Source organism: Amblyraja radiata, chromosome 31 (genome assembly GCF_010909765.2).
Source record: "Amblyraja radiata isolate CabotCenter1 chromosome 31, sAmbRad1.1.pri, whole genome shotgun sequence".
NCBI classification, from domain to species: domain Eukaryota; kingdom Metazoa; phylum Chordata; class Chondrichthyes; order Rajiformes; family Rajidae; genus Amblyraja; species Amblyraja radiata.
The window spans coordinates 28,377,262-28,393,812 of NC_045986.1; the positions used below are offsets into that span (position 1 = coordinate 28,377,262).

Sequence of the window (16,551 nt, forward strand, 5' to 3'; positions counted from 1 at the left end):
ATAAAGCCCTTTTTCTATAATATCCCCGTCTACTCACATTTACAAGGGCATTTAAACATGAGAAATAATTGTTGGTCTTATCAATGACAATAAGGACCCCAAAAAAGAATCTTTTTACAAAGCATTTGCACTAACCTGCTGGCAGAACAGCCTGTCAATATTCCCTTGCTCTAAAGAAGCTCCTCACCTCCATGTTCTCTACGTATTCCAGATGCTCCCTAGTCACATCCTGGTAATACCAGGACTTTTTGGGATGCAAGAGGACGGCTAAGAATACTTGAGCTATTCTGAGAACTTGGAACCATCTCAAAGCTGTCTCTTCCTTAATATCAAAGAGTACGATGTAGACCAACTCCACTGCGCATTGCCTCAGGTCAAGAGTCCTGCATGCCCTCTGCAAACATAGACATTTGCTAACTTTATAAAGATTCCAGCAGCATAGACTCCATTTTATTATTTAAAATGCCTGCTGATGGGTTCCACGTTAGTTAATAATACTGCCATCAGATACTAAAAGGCGAATTCTGTATTTTGCATTCATTTGTTTTGCTGTAATTAAAATATATAAAAAATATGAAATTTTTGTTTGCCATTGCCACGGGAGAGATTATTGTGAATTTCAAGGAAATTACCCTAGGTTAGGTGCGGACTGTCCTCAATATTTTGCTGTATTGATAACAAGTGCCATTGCTAAATTGCTGTAATCGATATGTTGCATAGTCGCCAGTAGTTCATTCTGCTGATCGAGTTTGATCCAGACCTTGGAGTATCTGCAGAGTTTACTCGTTCTCCCTGTTAAGTTTGAGTTTCTTCCAAAGGCCCCACTTAGGTTAAATGGTACTGTAAACTGCCTCTTAATGTAAGTTTAAGGCAACACTAAATAGAACAGTTGATTGGGATGTGTGAGGGAGAATAGGTTGCAGGAGTAAGAAGCAGATGCTGCCTGACCCACCGAGTTACTCCAGCACATTTTTATTTTTTAAACCAGCAATTGCAGTTCCTTGTTTCCCCATTAAGATACTATTTGTTCACATTAATCTGAAATATCTTCTTTTGGTACAGAACCACAGCAACCAATCATCTGATTAAAAGCTAAGTTAAAAGAATGATCTATAAAGTATTGCCCTGTTAATTTATAATCTTTTATCCTGTTACCAGAAGCCAAATAAGCAAAAATAATCTGAATTTTTATATATCTGTGGTGTGTGTCTTGACAACACTTGATCTCATGGTGCTTTATAAAAGTACTGTAACTGCAGGTAATTTGGGCAAGTTCTCTGACATCACCACATACATGCCCTGACCCATCATTTTTCTTGTTGTAACGTTACCACTTGATGACATAGCATGGTTAACTTGCTTTTATACTGTGGCCAAATTGTAGCAACCAGTTGCAGCACAGATTCCATGTGTCAGCAGGTTGCAGCCTGGTAGTACTCTTGGGCTGCCATCCAATCATCCAAAACGGAACGTGTGTAATGCAAAAGGACAGATGAAGCAAGATCTGTTTAGCCATTTATAGAACAGCATCTATCTTTTTTGTAGGAAGGAACTGCAGATGCTAGTTTACACTGAAGATTGACCATATTTTTTTCTTGTTTTTGGATTTAGCATCCCCTTTAAGCCTTGTTTACTCTTGAGATTATATAGCAATCAGTGGGTAATATTAATTAAATAGTATTGCTTGGTTAACTGACTGCACTGAAGAGCTTTCTCATTCAATGAATAATGGGAGCTTTGTTCGGAAAGTTTTCAAGCGGATTACTATTTTCATAATTTCTTATGGTTTTCTATATACTTATGCAGTGTTACTCTTTTTTTCTTGTTGCTTTTTCCAGCTGCACACTTTCCAGCATTATTGGATTTGTACCACACAGTTTGAACAGCTGAGACTTGCCCTAGAGAATCCTGGTTTGTTTTTGTTGCAGTGTGGTCCGGATATAAAACTGCAGGAGCAGGTCATCCTGTATTTCTGCTGAGGGTTGGAAGTGGATATAGTCAGGTGAACAGCTCAGCAAAATATCAAAGTACTTAAAAATGCAAATATAGTTGTGCCAGACGTTTGTCCATTTTTTGGGGGAAACACTGCTTGCCCAAATTCAAAATCAACTATCAAACGATCTTGATTACTATTCTGCAACAAAATGACAGAATGCTTTCAATTTTTTGTCATGTATAAGGCGGCGCAGCGGTAGAGCTGCTGTCTAACAACGCCAGAGACCCGGGTTCGATCCTGACTACGGGAGCTGTCCGTACAGAGTTTGTACGTTCTCCCTGTGCCCTGCGTGAGTTTTCTCCGAGATCTTCGGTTTCCTCCCACACTCCAAAGACGTACAGGTTTTGTAGGTTAATTGGCTTGGTATAAATATAAAATTGTCCCTATTGTTGATATGTGGGGATCACTGGTTGGTGTGGACTTGGTAGGCCGAAGAACCTGTTTCCGCGCTATATCTTTAAACTAAACTAACCAATACACTTCATATCTTCCAAACAGCTTTTAACTTCCTTGTGTCCTGATTTATTGATTTTTAACATTCTTTGTGTAAATTAGACACCATCGATCTAGGTTTTACATCTTTCTTTTGCCTCTGTTCTCAAAATGTAAGAACATGCATTTTTGTTTTTGTGCTCACTTATGCATGATGGGACCTTTTTTGTGGTGAATTAGCTCAGATTTGAATAAATGATTCTAATGAAGGAAACATTAAATATTACCTGTTTTTAGCATTCTGTTACAGTACGCAACTATAAAATAAATCCACTGGTCAACATTTTTTTTTCACAGAAACTTTGGACGAGATTGGTGTTATTTTGTGCTAATATTGACATAATACCTTTTAGTAATGGTGATCTTAAATCAAATGTATGGGAAACTATCCTAATTATATATTTTTTAATCCAGATTATACTTTGAACATAGAAAAAAGCCATTTATCCTAATGATTAAGCCAGCTCAAAGCAATCCCACCCATCATATTCCACCACCCATTTCCCTTCAACCTTATAACCAGCTCTTTCTCACAAGCCTATCAACTCCACTAATACCCCTGAGACCCACCTGTAAATGAGACAATTTACAACAGCCAGTTAGTTACCCTACAAGCATGTATTGGGGATGTGGAAGAAAACTGGAGCACCCAGAGGAAACTTGCACTGTCAGAGGAAAGCATGCAACAAAGGTCAGAACCAAATCCTGATTGCTGGAATTGTGCAACATCAACTAGAACAACAAATCCAAGCTGTCCCCCCCAATTTTCAACCATCAACATGAGATCTCATGGAGCAGCGGGAGGCTGGTTTGTGTGATAGTCTGGTCTGCGTCCACAATTTGCTGCAATTTCTTGCGGTCTTGGATGAAGCTGTTCTCAAACCAAGCTGTGATAAAATGCTTTCTACAGCACATCTGTAGAAGTTGTTGGGGACATGCCGAACTTCCGAAGCCTTCTTAGGAAGTAGAGGGCTTGGTGTGCTTTCTGGCCATTGCTTCGATATGGGCGGTTCAGGAGAAGTTGTTGGTGATTTGAGGTTTTCAACCATCTCTACTTTGGCACCGCCATTGCAAACAGGGATATGCGTACCGCTTCTTCCTGAAGTCGATCACAATCTCCTTTCTTTTGCTGACATTGAGAGAAAGGTTGTTGTCTCGACACCAGGACACGAGGTTCTAAATTTCCTTCCTGTACTCCGTCTCATCATTATTTGATATCCTGCCCACAATGCTAGTGTCGTTTGTGAATTTGTAAATTAGATTTGTACATGGTTGCACAGTATTGGGTGTACAAGAAGTAAAAAATGGGGCTGAGAATGCATCCTTGCGGAGCACCAGTGTTGAGGATTATCATAGAGGATGATTTGTCCTCTATCCTCATTGATTGGGGTCTGTTGGTCAGGAAGTCGAGGATCCAGTTGCAGAGATGGGTGCTGACCAAGTGACACGAGTTTGATGATAAGCTTGGATGGTATAATGGTATTAAAGGCAGAGCTGTAGTCTATGAAGCCCTCCAGCCATGGCAACATCTTTGTGAATATTTTCTGCAACTTCTCAAGCTTAATCACATCTTTCCTGTTGCATGATGACTAGAAATACATACACTATTCCAGATGTGATCTCATTACATCTTCAATAACTTTTACATAACGTTCAAACTCTTGTACTCAATGGCAACTGTGCCATACACCTTCACGATCTTTGATGCCACTTTCATAGATCTATGTACTTGTACTCCAAGATGTTTCTGTTCTGCAACATTCCCCTGGGCCCTGGCATTTACTCTGTATGTACTGTCCTGGTTTAACGTCCTAAAATACATCATTTTGCACTTGTCTGGGTTATATTCCACCTGCCATTCCTTTGCCACTTTCCCAATTGATCCAGATCCCTTTGTATCCACCAATTTTGGTGACATTCACAGACTTGCTAATCATGCAACCAACATTTTTGTTAAATCTTATGACAAACAATGGGAACCTGCGCTAATTCCTGCAGCACATCACTGGGCCACGGGCCTCCAATCTGATGAACAACCCTCCTTTACCACCTTTAGACTCTTTCCACCAAACCAATTTTGTATCCAATTGGCTAGCTTGGCCCGGGATTTCATGTGATCTCATCTTCTGGACTAGCCTACTACGCTAATCTTCTTGGTCACCTCTTCAAAAGATTTATTAAATTAGTGAGACATGATTTCTCACGCACAAAGCCATACTGACCATCCCGAATCAGACCTTGACTTTACAAATGTCATAAAATGAAAATTGTATTTAGTACAGGTCAAGCAGTCCTACACAATAGATTGAATAAAGGGCAATTTAATCCTAAATCTCCAGAAACCCTATACAACATGAGCTCTTTATTCTTAATATATTACATACAGTACAAATTCTGATTGTAAATGCATATAGATTGCATAGAAAGCAAGCTCTGACCCTAAATACACTTTTGATTCAATGAGGACTGTATAATCCTAAATATATAGATTGCATCCTGTACAAACTCTAATTCTAAATACTTTCCTTTGTTAACATTCCTACACAGCTTGACCTCTGCTTTATGACTCTATTTTGAAATCTGGTATATATACTCGGAATCCCCTAGGTGTATTTTAAATTGCTTTTCAAACAGTTCTGTGCACCATAGCAACTCATGATGAGACTACGCAAGGGCATAATTAAAAAAAGTGGAATAAATTTATAAAACACTATTCTTAATGTCCGCTTTTACTTAGTTCAGATACTAAAACTTCATGCAGCTGTTGTAGGTCCACACAGAATCTTGAATGTGCTGGTATGTCGCAAATATTTGTGTTTTATCGTACACTGTCTTCTATATAATAATATCACATTGTCAGCCACGTTGTTGTGCAGGGATAACCAGGACATGTGCATACAGGTAACTGATACCTTCTCACTATATCTCTCTGCAGGAGATGTGGATGCTGCAGAGAAAGACCAGGGAGCAGTATGCGTGTGAATAGAATATGTTGTCATGTGAAACAAATCACAAACATTTTATTCAATCTATTTTTCACAGTTATCCCTTTCACTAATTTGCCTATGTAAAGGAATAATTGTCTTATTTAGCTGTTCTCTTGTTGAAGTATTCATTGATTTGTTTAAGTTTTGGTAAACATGAAATTCTTCTACACGACAATTTTTGTTCCTTAATTTCCTACATTTCATTAAAGTATCCAAACTGATTTCTATGCTATTCCTGAAAGGTGCATGTTCAATGCATATAGTTGTTTTACTTGCCCTTTTAATTTAATCTCATTTCATTCAGTAAAAGGAATTGAACTTTGCATTGTTTCCAATTGCTTTATGTCCTGTGAAGCTAAAACTGCCACTTACAGTTGGCCTATTTATTGAGAAGGGAGACACCTGTGGAAAACTTGGTGTAATGACTCAAATGCTTTGCAGTTTCCAAAAAAAATTGGACTTTGGTCGTGCACAAGTAAAAATATCCTGATGTCTTTAAACAGTTTTTTTTTATTGAAGAATTGTGGTAAACTAAATATTTGAAGGGAATAGATGCAGAATTTGTCTAGTGCTTTGGCATTACTGCGAGTCTTGCCGGCTGCCCTTTGCTATTGACTTTAATCATTTTCAAAGTTCTAATTAAATTGCTTAATTAGTTCCCTCCTTCAACTCTTTTATTTCAAGCGAGTTGGAACAGACTGCTTTTAAATTTTCTTGTTAACTACCTATTTCAAATACTTTCTTTATGATTAATTCAGCCATCTAATCAGTTTCTAAACTTTTCTTGCCTGCCACTCCATAGCTTTACAAAGTTTACAGTGATAAATTGAACTACATTGTAAATTCAACTTTGAAATGTTCTGTTTATTTAGAATCTTTACATGAAGCTTTGGTTATAGAACATTAAAATGTATGCATTGTGCCCGTTGCTTAATCCTAATGGTGTCGCATAGGCTGTTGTTGGGTTACTGAGGACTGAGCTTGTGTGAGGTGCAAAGTTAATGTAGTGGGATATTAAAATGGCTGAAGTTCAGGAAACTGTACAACATGCCTACCTAAAGTTGAGATCCAAAAAACTTTGTTTTGTAAAAAATATATAAGTTAGGGCCTGTCCCACTTAGGTGATTTTTTAGGCAACTACAAGCAACTAGTTTGTCGCCACATGTTTCCCCGGTGGTCGCCAGGAGTAGTCTCCTCCGTCGCGCAAAAAGTCGTAGCATCTTTCTGGTCGCTGCTAAATTTTCAACATGTTGACATTTTTTTGGCGACAGTGGGTTTGACGCCAATGAGCGTAGCTTGACATAGCTGCTGCCGTAGGTTGTCGCCAGGATGACGTAGGATGACGTAGGTTGTCGCCGGTTTTTCAGTGACCTGCTACGACTGACAATCGCCGGCGGTTGCCTAAAAAATTGCCAAGTGGGACAGGCCTATTAGAATTTACTGAACTGAATCCCTGATCACACATGGAAGTTCATTCTAAGTAAGAAATAATAATAATAATAATAATAATAATAATATCTTTTATTGTTATTGCACATAGTGCAACGAGATTTAGTATGCAGCCTCCAACCGATGTCAAAAATAAATAAATAAATAAATAAAGTGTTCTCTTAAATAATATCCCAATTATTACCAGGATTTTCGAGTGATCTGCGTATACCAGCTTCTTGGCATTTGTAATTATTGAAGCACTGAGAACATAGTTGGTTTGACAAAACTAACATATCTGCTTGGAGCTTATCATTTCAGCATTATACCAACACTGGGCCTGTACTTGCTGGAGTTTAGAATAATAATAATAATAATAATAGATGGGATTTATATAGCGCCTTTCTAATACTCAAGGCGCTTTACATCGCATTATTCATTCACTCCTCAGTCACACTCGGTGGTGGTAAGCTACTTCTGTAGCCAAAGCTGCCCTGGGGCAGACTGACGGAAGCGTGGCTGGCAATCTGCTCCTACGGCCCCTCCGACCATCACCAATCACTCACACACATTCACACACAGGCAAAGGTGGGTGAAGTGTCTTGCCCAAGGACACAACGACAGTATGCACTCCAAGCGGGATTCGAACCGGCTACCTTCCGGTTGCCAGCCGAACACTTAGCCCATTGTGCCATCTGTCGTTCCGAGGGAGGAACTAATTGAAACATACCGAATAGTGAAAAGCTTGGATAGAGTGGATGGGCAGAGGATGTTTCCACTAGTGGGAGAGTCCAGGACTAGAGGTCATAGCCTCAGAATAAAAGGACATTCCTTTAGGGACGAGATGAGGAGGAAATTCTTTAGAGGGTGGTGAATCAATGGAATTCTTTGCCACAGAAGGCTGTAGAGGCTGTCAATTGAGATTTTTAAGGCAGAGATAGATTCTTGATTAGTATGGATGTCGGGGTTATAGGGAGAAGGCAGAAGAATGGGGTTAGGAGGGAGATATAGATCAGCCATGATTGAATGGTGTAGACTTGATGGGCTGAATGGCCAAATTCTGCTCCTATCAGTTATGACCTTATAAGACTGAAAGCATGCATTTGAAGTGCAACTACTTGTTCTAGAACAGTACCGTACATGCCCTTTGGCCCACAATATCTATGTTGAACATGATGCCAAGTTAAATTAATCTCCTCTGCCTGCACATGATCCATATCCATCCATTTCCTGCATATCCATGTGCCTATCCAAAAGCTTCTTAGATGCCACTTTTGTATCTATCTGTCTCCACCACCATCTCTCATCCTCCAAAACAAATTTAAATTCAAATTTGTGAGGAAGCTTTTCCTCTCTGTTCCCTGAGAAAATATAAACCATAAAAAAGAGTGGGAACTCATTCAATGTCCCACCCAATAATGTTTAGAATTTTATGAAGCAGTTTAAATTAAAAGAATTGTATCAGTGCAATACCATTAACCATTAAGATTGAATTTAAAATTGGATGTGTGCCACTTCCTGACATTTTTTAATGTTACAAAAGCATATGATTTACAGACAGCACTTGCAAATAATGTCTGTTTAAAGATCACAACATTTTATTTAATAATTTTTTTTAAGTGTCTAATGAGATCTAGTATGATGTTTAGAATCCAATTCTTTGTCTTGCTATAATTTTTTTTTGTGAGATAATTTTCTCTCCTTGCATGAAATCTCTTTCTGCATGATCTGGTGTTCCTCTTGTCCATTTTCTTTGCAGACATGTCCAAAGTAGGAAAATGGATTGGTTGCCTAATCCTGAATATGTGATGTATTATTCTGCGGTTACAGTAATTTCTGCTGCAGAGCTTGAGATCATACTGGGTTTGGCTTGCTGCAATGTTCATTCATGCAGATGGACAATGTTCTGTTGGGACCATTCTGAAAGTAGAAGGTTATTCAGTTTAACACTTACAAGTTGGTGTGTTTAAACATTTTCTCTGAGCTGCAATGGTTTTAAAAGATGAAGGATCAGTTAATGTGTAGGAAAGAACTGCAGATGCTAGTTTAAATCGAAGGAAGACACAAAATGCTGGAGTAACTCAGCGGGACAGGCAACATTACTGGAGAGAAGGAATGGGTGACGTTTCGGGTCGAGACCCTTCTCGACCCGAAAAGTCACCCATTCCTTCTCTGCAGAGATGCTGCCAGTCCCGTTGAGTTACTCCAGCATTTTGTGTTTACCAGGGATCAGTTAATTTTGTTTTAAATAACCTTTGGTCTGATTAAATTCATAAAATGCACAAAATTTGTTTTTTTACACAGCTTGTTAAAACTATTTGTATTCTATTAATTTTTTTGTGAACAGGTACCGACTCTCTGTGAAGACCTATTATCATCAGTTGATCAGCCATTAAAGATTGCCAGGGATAAAGTGGTTGGAAAGGATTACTTGCTTTGTGACTATAACAGAGATGGTGACTCATACAGGTGAGATAATTGAAATGGAAATAATGGTACAGACATAACCATAACACTGGTCCAACTTCCACCCCTGCTGATTCCTCAGCTAAGCTGGTGAGCCCTTGAAACCCCGAAATATATATATTTTTTTTCCCTCGCAGTCACTGATTTTTATTTTTTGTCTGACTAGAAGGTTGGATATGATTTAGTAAATCAGAATATAATCTTTCAACATCAACAATATGATACAAACTATTGATATAAACTTCAGTGCCAGTCCTGAAATTACATGCAACTCAAATAGGTAGAAGCTTGATTATTCATGCTTAATTCCTGAACAACGCTGTTCTATTTTAAGACCATTTGAAGCCTTTTCCTTTTATTTTATTTGTTCGTAATTCTTTCTTTACATACAGACCCAAGTAAGATAGTAAAAGAATGGGAATGTCACGACTAGGGCAAACCTGATGCTAAGGATGTAATTCATCCAAAAATAAAAATTTAGAGATCAGTGTGTGTGGGAAGGGGAATAGAAAATAAATTGCAAATGCTGTTTTTTACCAAAAATAGACACAAAATTCTGGAGTAACTCAGCGGGTCAGGCAGCATCTCTGGAGAACATGGGTAAGTGACGTTTTGGGTCAAGACTCTCCTTCAGACCCGCTGAGTCACTTCAGCATGTTGTGCTTATCTGTGGACTCATTGGACTCATTTATTCATTATTGAGTCATTTGCCATGTTAATTTTTAATGTTGAAGATTCTTCTATGGTTGGTTTATCACATAAGCCTCAAGCTTGTAACGTTGGATCTCTTATCCTGAGGAAAGCACAACTTCTTGTTTAATGCAAAGATTCCTCTTGTGATTGAAGATTTCTGATAGTCACTTGTTCTGCAAGCTCCAGAAGAAATAAATCGTCTCGAGGTTCCTTCTTGTTCTACTTGTCATTCAAATTAAAACTGGTGCACGTTTTATGGAACATGCGTCTTCTACAGTGCTTCATTTTCCAATATCTTTGGGACTTCTGGATTAAACTAGAAATAGCATAAGCTTAACTTTGATTTAATAACTTTTAAAAATGTTGCAACTTTAGTTTTACCTTTCTGATTGTTTTAATTAAATAAAATCAGTTTATTTTTATTTGATATGAATTGTTAAGTAACATAGCACATGATTACTAAATCTGAATTTCTGGGATCAGTCCAAGCAAGGGAGTATTCTACTCCTTACACGTGGATCACTATGTTCCCAAAGATTTGTAAGTCGAGGTGACTTATCCAGATATTAAAACAATCTTAAACTCTGATTTTTTTAATAACGTTAATGCATTTGCAAACTTTATATCTGGGGCATGATCTAGTTTTTGAAGCAAATACATTTGGGACTTCAGATTTCTCACATTGTTTTCTTCTGAGATCTACACATGCTTTCTTTCCTGCATTTCTCTTTAAATGAAATCCTTATGAGGAAACTGGTGCCAGCTACACAGTTTGAAGTCGTTAGCTTTAGCAAAAAAACATTCTCTGTGGAAAGAAATCCATGTTACATCTAGTCAGTGACCAGGGCCATGTGGCTTTTTGTTGCACACATAAAATGCACTTTAACTTGTTAGCTAAAATGGGAATTTAAAAAGTACATTATCCATACATAAAATGCTTGTTGATTCTTCTTTTAAGGTTAAGACCCCCAGACACTTGCTCATGAATATTCCCAGCAAAAAATATTGTACTGTTTAAACGTGAATGGATACATTCCTGGAAATAGGCATCTCTTCCATTCCATTTTGGCAGCAGCATTGCGGTGATGGAGATCAGGAATGCTATGTCTCTGCAACTACAATTTAATAAGCCTTTAAAACCTATGCAGTATGTGCAACAGAAAGCCATATGGTGCAAGCCATTTGGTTTTGGGCAAGGAAAGCAGAATTTAGTCAGTTACAAGTGTATTTTTCCTGCATAAAAGAAGAAAAGGAAAAAGAAAAGCACTACCTTAAACATTTCATCTTCTATTTAAACATGTATATACTGCGATTTGCAAATGTCAATTCTGTTTTTGAGTTGTATTGTGCTGAAATCAAGGCAAATGGGCATCATTGTGACATGACCTTGGAGCAGCTTGTTATTCTCTTGATTTGGTTGTAATTATTGAATATGGAATGCTTGGCATCTATTGTTACCATGGCAATTAGAGCTTTTGATATCTTTACTACATATGCCTGCATAATATGCTTGAAAGTCACATGTTCTTAATCTGAAAGTACTTTTGCCAGAATCTGCTGTCTATAAATTTTAATACTCATTGTGAAATTTGTGGTGTTTGGAGTCACTAATGTAGGTATGTTGCAAAGCCTACCTGAAGCGTCGTTGAAGATCTGCTGCTGAGGGTGTGCGCGATTTTGGCGCCGTTTAGAGGGGGCGGGTTTAAAACGCGATTTTCTCTAAGCTGTTCCAATCGAAAATGTTCAGCCTAGTTAATTATTAACGAAAAATCGCTGGAAGACCCCGTCGCAAAAGCTATTATTAGGTTTAAAGGCCTTGAATAATAGTTATAGTAGTTTAAAAATCAATCTCTAAACCCGCGACCGTCAGCAACCGCAGGGTCTCATAAAGCAAATAGCAGAAGTTAGGTTGTATATTTTTACATTAAAAAGGGCTTCTAAAGATCCCTTTATACTAAGTTTAATATTGCGAGTAGCTCAATTTGGGCCTATTATATCGCGCAGTATTTTTCTCGGCATTTGGGGCACAAATCTACCGCAATGTGAACGTTCTAAACCAGCGCGTTCCACAGGGACCCACTGGAAAGCTGATTTAAATGGGCATTTATTTACAGCAATTAAACACTAAATTCCTTCCATTTGGCCTATAAATTAATGTAAATGAGATTTTAAAATCATGTTTTATTGTGAATTATTTGTGAATATTATTTGGACATTTAGGCTATTTAAAAATGTTAATCATTTATTAAGAAATGGATAGATGTTTAGATCTAGTAATTGAAGTCTGAAATTAGCTACAATTAGGTAACTAACTAATTATATGCTTTAATTTCAGGTCATCCAAGTAAGATTATTTTATATTTGTTTCAGAATGCTTCAATCTATGATAACTGAAAATTTCATTCAGTTCTCTTAATTTTTAAGAAAGTTATGGGCTTTTGACTGTTCACGATCACAGCTTTTTTGTTATGTCCATAGAAAATCAATAGGGAACAAGATGCTCATTTCCCAGTATGAAAATGGCCATAACTTTTTTAATACTTGAGATATGAAAGTGAATTAGGTGTCAAATTAAACTTATTTTTATGCTTTATCTGATGGGATAAATTACAGACTTGATTTTTAAAATCTCAAAATTTTGTAACATTGCTAACTAATGTTTCCCAAATGGCTTCAATATGAGTCTTTTTCAAAGAAACAATTGTACAAAAATGTAAAACTTGGATTTTGTTAAAAGCAATTTTAATTAAATGTAAAATCCTTTGTCTACTGTAGCAAATATAATTCTCTGTAGGGAGATAGCTAATGCTCTATTCTACTCTCCTGATAGAGAATGGAGGAGGCCCAGGACAGAAAGGTCATGCACATAGAAATCAACACCACATAGACAAACTCACTTATTGAACTAATTGTAAGTTTTAATATAGTGCCCTCACCCTACTTTAAAGGGTTTTATATAAACAGTTGGTATAAGCCAAAGATGGGGTTGGGGAGGGATGGAGAGAGAGAGGGAAAGTAAGGGTTACTTAAAGTTAGAGAAGCAATATACCCCTAGGGTGTAAGCTGCTCAAGCAAAATATGAGGTGCTATTTCTCCAATTTGCGTTTGACAATGGAGGAGGCCCAGGACAGAAATGTCAGTATGGGAATGGGAGGGGGAGTTAAAGTGTTTAGCATTAGGGAGATCACGTAGCCCTAGGCAAACTGGGCGGAGATGCTCTGCAAAACAATCGCCGTGCCTGCGCTTAGTCTCGCCGATATATAGGGGTCCACACCTGGAACAGCAGATACAGTAGATGAGGTTGGAGGAGGTGCAAGTGAACCTCTGTCTCACCCGAAATGACTGTCGGAGTCCTTGGATGGCAGTCTAAGGACAGGTGAATGACAAATGAATCGACATATTGATAATTTGCTTAAAAAAGATTACAGTTGCTTTCGACCAAGATATTAGCAACCAGAGGATGATCTACAACAGGCAGTCTTTTAAAGTTATACACTAGGTACAAATTAAAAAACTTGAATATATAGGAGGTTGTCAGAATAAACTAATTTCTTCATTCAATTAATGAGTGAAAATCAATTTGTTAAAAAAAATTAGCAAATAAATCTTCAATTTCAAACCACACAGTTTTATATTGTGCTATAAGCCAAACCAATGTTTTCCCATTATTTTCTAAAAATGTTTAAATATATGAATGTATGTAAATACCTTTCAGTTTAGTCTTAGTATTGGAAACAGATACCACTCCTTCCATTGTATTTTGATATTGGTATGTTTCTCTGAGGCCAAAGAAAAAATTGATAGTCAAGTTTTCTGTCGAAAGTGGAGCTTAACGAGTTAAATTAATCGGTGTCTTTAAGTTGTGCTTATGTACTTGTGCTCGCTGTGCAACCCTTTTACTCGCTGCCATTGGTAACATCTGTGTTTAATATTTTGTCCTTTTCCTTGTTCTTTATTGTATCATATAAATAAACAAGACTATGCCACGTAAACATGGATGAACTCTTGCCAATTTTCTTTACAGTGCAACCTTTTGTCTGCAATATTTCTTCAGAAATTAAACATTTAAAATGATAATTTAAGCAATTTTTGACTGGAAGTTGTGCTGTGACAGAATTTTGGTGGATCCAATATTTTGTAATAACTTTAAATATGATATTTTCAGTTTGAAAAATATTTATACTACCAATAGATAGAATGAGGGACACTTATGTAATGGAATAAAAGCAAAGAATAAAGCGTGGGACATCTTCGATGACAAAAAAATCATTAAATTAGAAGGGCAAATAATTATTGGAATTTGTAAGATCATCTTTTGATTGTTTTGGAAAACTAAAGTTTTTAAGTATCGCTAGGCATGTAGCTAGAAAAGGCAGAGCATGGGTGCTACATATAAAAATTATTAAACAATTGGGAGAGCAAGCAATTTATATCCAAAGGATTTTGATTCCAATTGTTGGTGGGAAATGATAGTTTAAGTGTAGAAGGATGTATTGTGCACTGTAAGGACAGAAGGAACAAAGAATATGAATATAATTTTGACACAGTTGCCCAGACAACATGTGTGGCGTTTAACTGTGGTAAATTGCTCGTTTAGATGCCTTCTCTATTCAGAAAGCAGAAAATATTACCAGTACTAAATTATTTAAAAAAATTGATAAACAGAATTGTCGCTATAGATGGGATATTCTACACCACTCTCTATTTGATATGACATTTCATAAGAGCTACATTGAATTCTTTCAAAGCATAAGTTGAACAGAATCAAGTTTGTCCAAGGCACTTAAGATAAATTCTTGGAAAGATGGCCTGTAGTGGCAAAGCTATAAATGGGTTTTCTACAACTTTGCGCATCTTCATCCTAAAGTTTGATCGAGAGTGGCTGAGCATCAGACAATTCATAAGGTGGAAGGAAATGTTTCCCTTTGAGATTCATGCAATTTGTTTGAATGTTAAGGAATCAAAATGCAGGTGGCCAATATATTATTAAATAATGCATTAATTGCTAATATACTAAGTATTTGGATGGGGGTGTGAGGGGAAATGGGTCTCCCTGCTGATAATGAAAGAACATAAATATCACGGACCCTCTTCTTTGTACCAATACAGCTCCAAATTAAAACATGTCCCATACTCTTCTAACAGTATCAACATGCTTTAATAAGTGCATTAAAATATAGGGAGACACTTGACACACATGATTTAGAAACTGATCGCCATATTAATTCGCACAATGATCAGCTCCTCAACATATATATGTGGATAGATATATTCAAGACAAATTCAGATGGGGTCTGGAGCCAACCTTGCAAGTAAGTGGACTATGAATAGGAAATCAACTGACACTGAGGGCTAGTGGCTATCATACTTTAGCAATTTGCAATTTAATGTATTCCCAGCACCTTCATAGATGGATGGTGTGCAATGAATTTTACCGATCTAAAATAATTGGTGGCTGTGAACCAATGTGTGAACGGAGATTTTAATTTTCAGAGACGAGTGCTTGAATCTATTTAAGGCATGAGATTCCTTATAAATGTATTTTTGTCACATATATTTTCTAGAAAACCAACAGAGGAATATCACTTCTTATCTAAATGGGCGGGTCTGTTGTAAAATTGATTGTGTGCAATCAGATTGCTTACGCCCGATAGTGCAGTTTGCATTCTGAAGTAAACCAAGTTCTGTCAGAAGACTTTGTAATGGCTGCCTGTTTCTAATTGCACTGTGCCCTTTTTTTAGATCACCATGGAGTAATAAATATGATCCCCCTCTGGAAGACGGTGCCATGCCATCAGCTCGCCTGCGGAAACTAGAAGTTGAAGCCAACAAAGCATTTGATCAGTACCGAGACCTGTAAGTGATGTAATGTTGTTTAATATAGTTTTCTGTACTATTATTTCTGGAGGTATGATTTAAATTGTAGGTAGACCGTTAGTTTATTGCAAATGCTATTTTAAATCTCCCAGGCTCTTTTAAGATCTCAGATTGAAATTAGAGTAATTTGAGCTGTCTACTTAAAGTTGAGATAACTTTCAGATCCATGACTTTTTCAAATGATTGCCTGGAATTAAATTGACTGAAGACTGTGGCTGTTAAGATTTCATAATATCCAGAGTTTCTATTAAATACAACTTGGCATTCCACCATGGATTTTCTGTGTCTGTAACAGGCAGTGACAAGCCCTGATGAAGTGAGTTCTTGATATTTGCTGTACAATGACACACAGAAAAAAGTAAAATACTGGAAGTTTCACAAGCATTACTTAATTTGACTAATTTGGCCGGAATAGATATTGTCACGTGACCAAAAACCGTGAACGTTTAGTTTGATCATTGCTCCACCGTTATGTTGGGCATTGGATTATTTCCATTCATTTGTTATGAAATGGAAATCTTTTTTGCTTTCAGCATAAGAACCACCTCTACTTGCTTGGAGCCCTTGAATATTTATGCCATGCACTTATTATTGTTAGATAGAGAATTTCAG

At 37.2% G+C, this 16,551-nt stretch overlaps 1 protein-coding gene across 5 annotated transcripts in view; it reads left to right on the forward strand.

The window, feature by feature from the left end:
- The window catches only part of capzb (capping actin protein of muscle Z-line subunit beta), an 85,987-nt gene that overhangs the window by 41,420 nt on the left and 28,016 nt on the right, over nucleotides 1-16,551 (forward strand). For all 5 annotated transcript variants that reach the window (XM_033048329.1, XM_033048330.1, XM_033048327.1 and 2 more), the window contains 2 exons: nucleotides 9,251-9,372; nucleotides 15,805-15,918. In XM_033048329.1, the coding sequence (XP_032904220.1) occupies nucleotides 9,251-9,372; nucleotides 15,805-15,918 (236 nt within the window). The remainder of the gene's footprint in view (nucleotides 1-9,250; nucleotides 9,373-15,804; nucleotides 15,919-16,551) is intronic.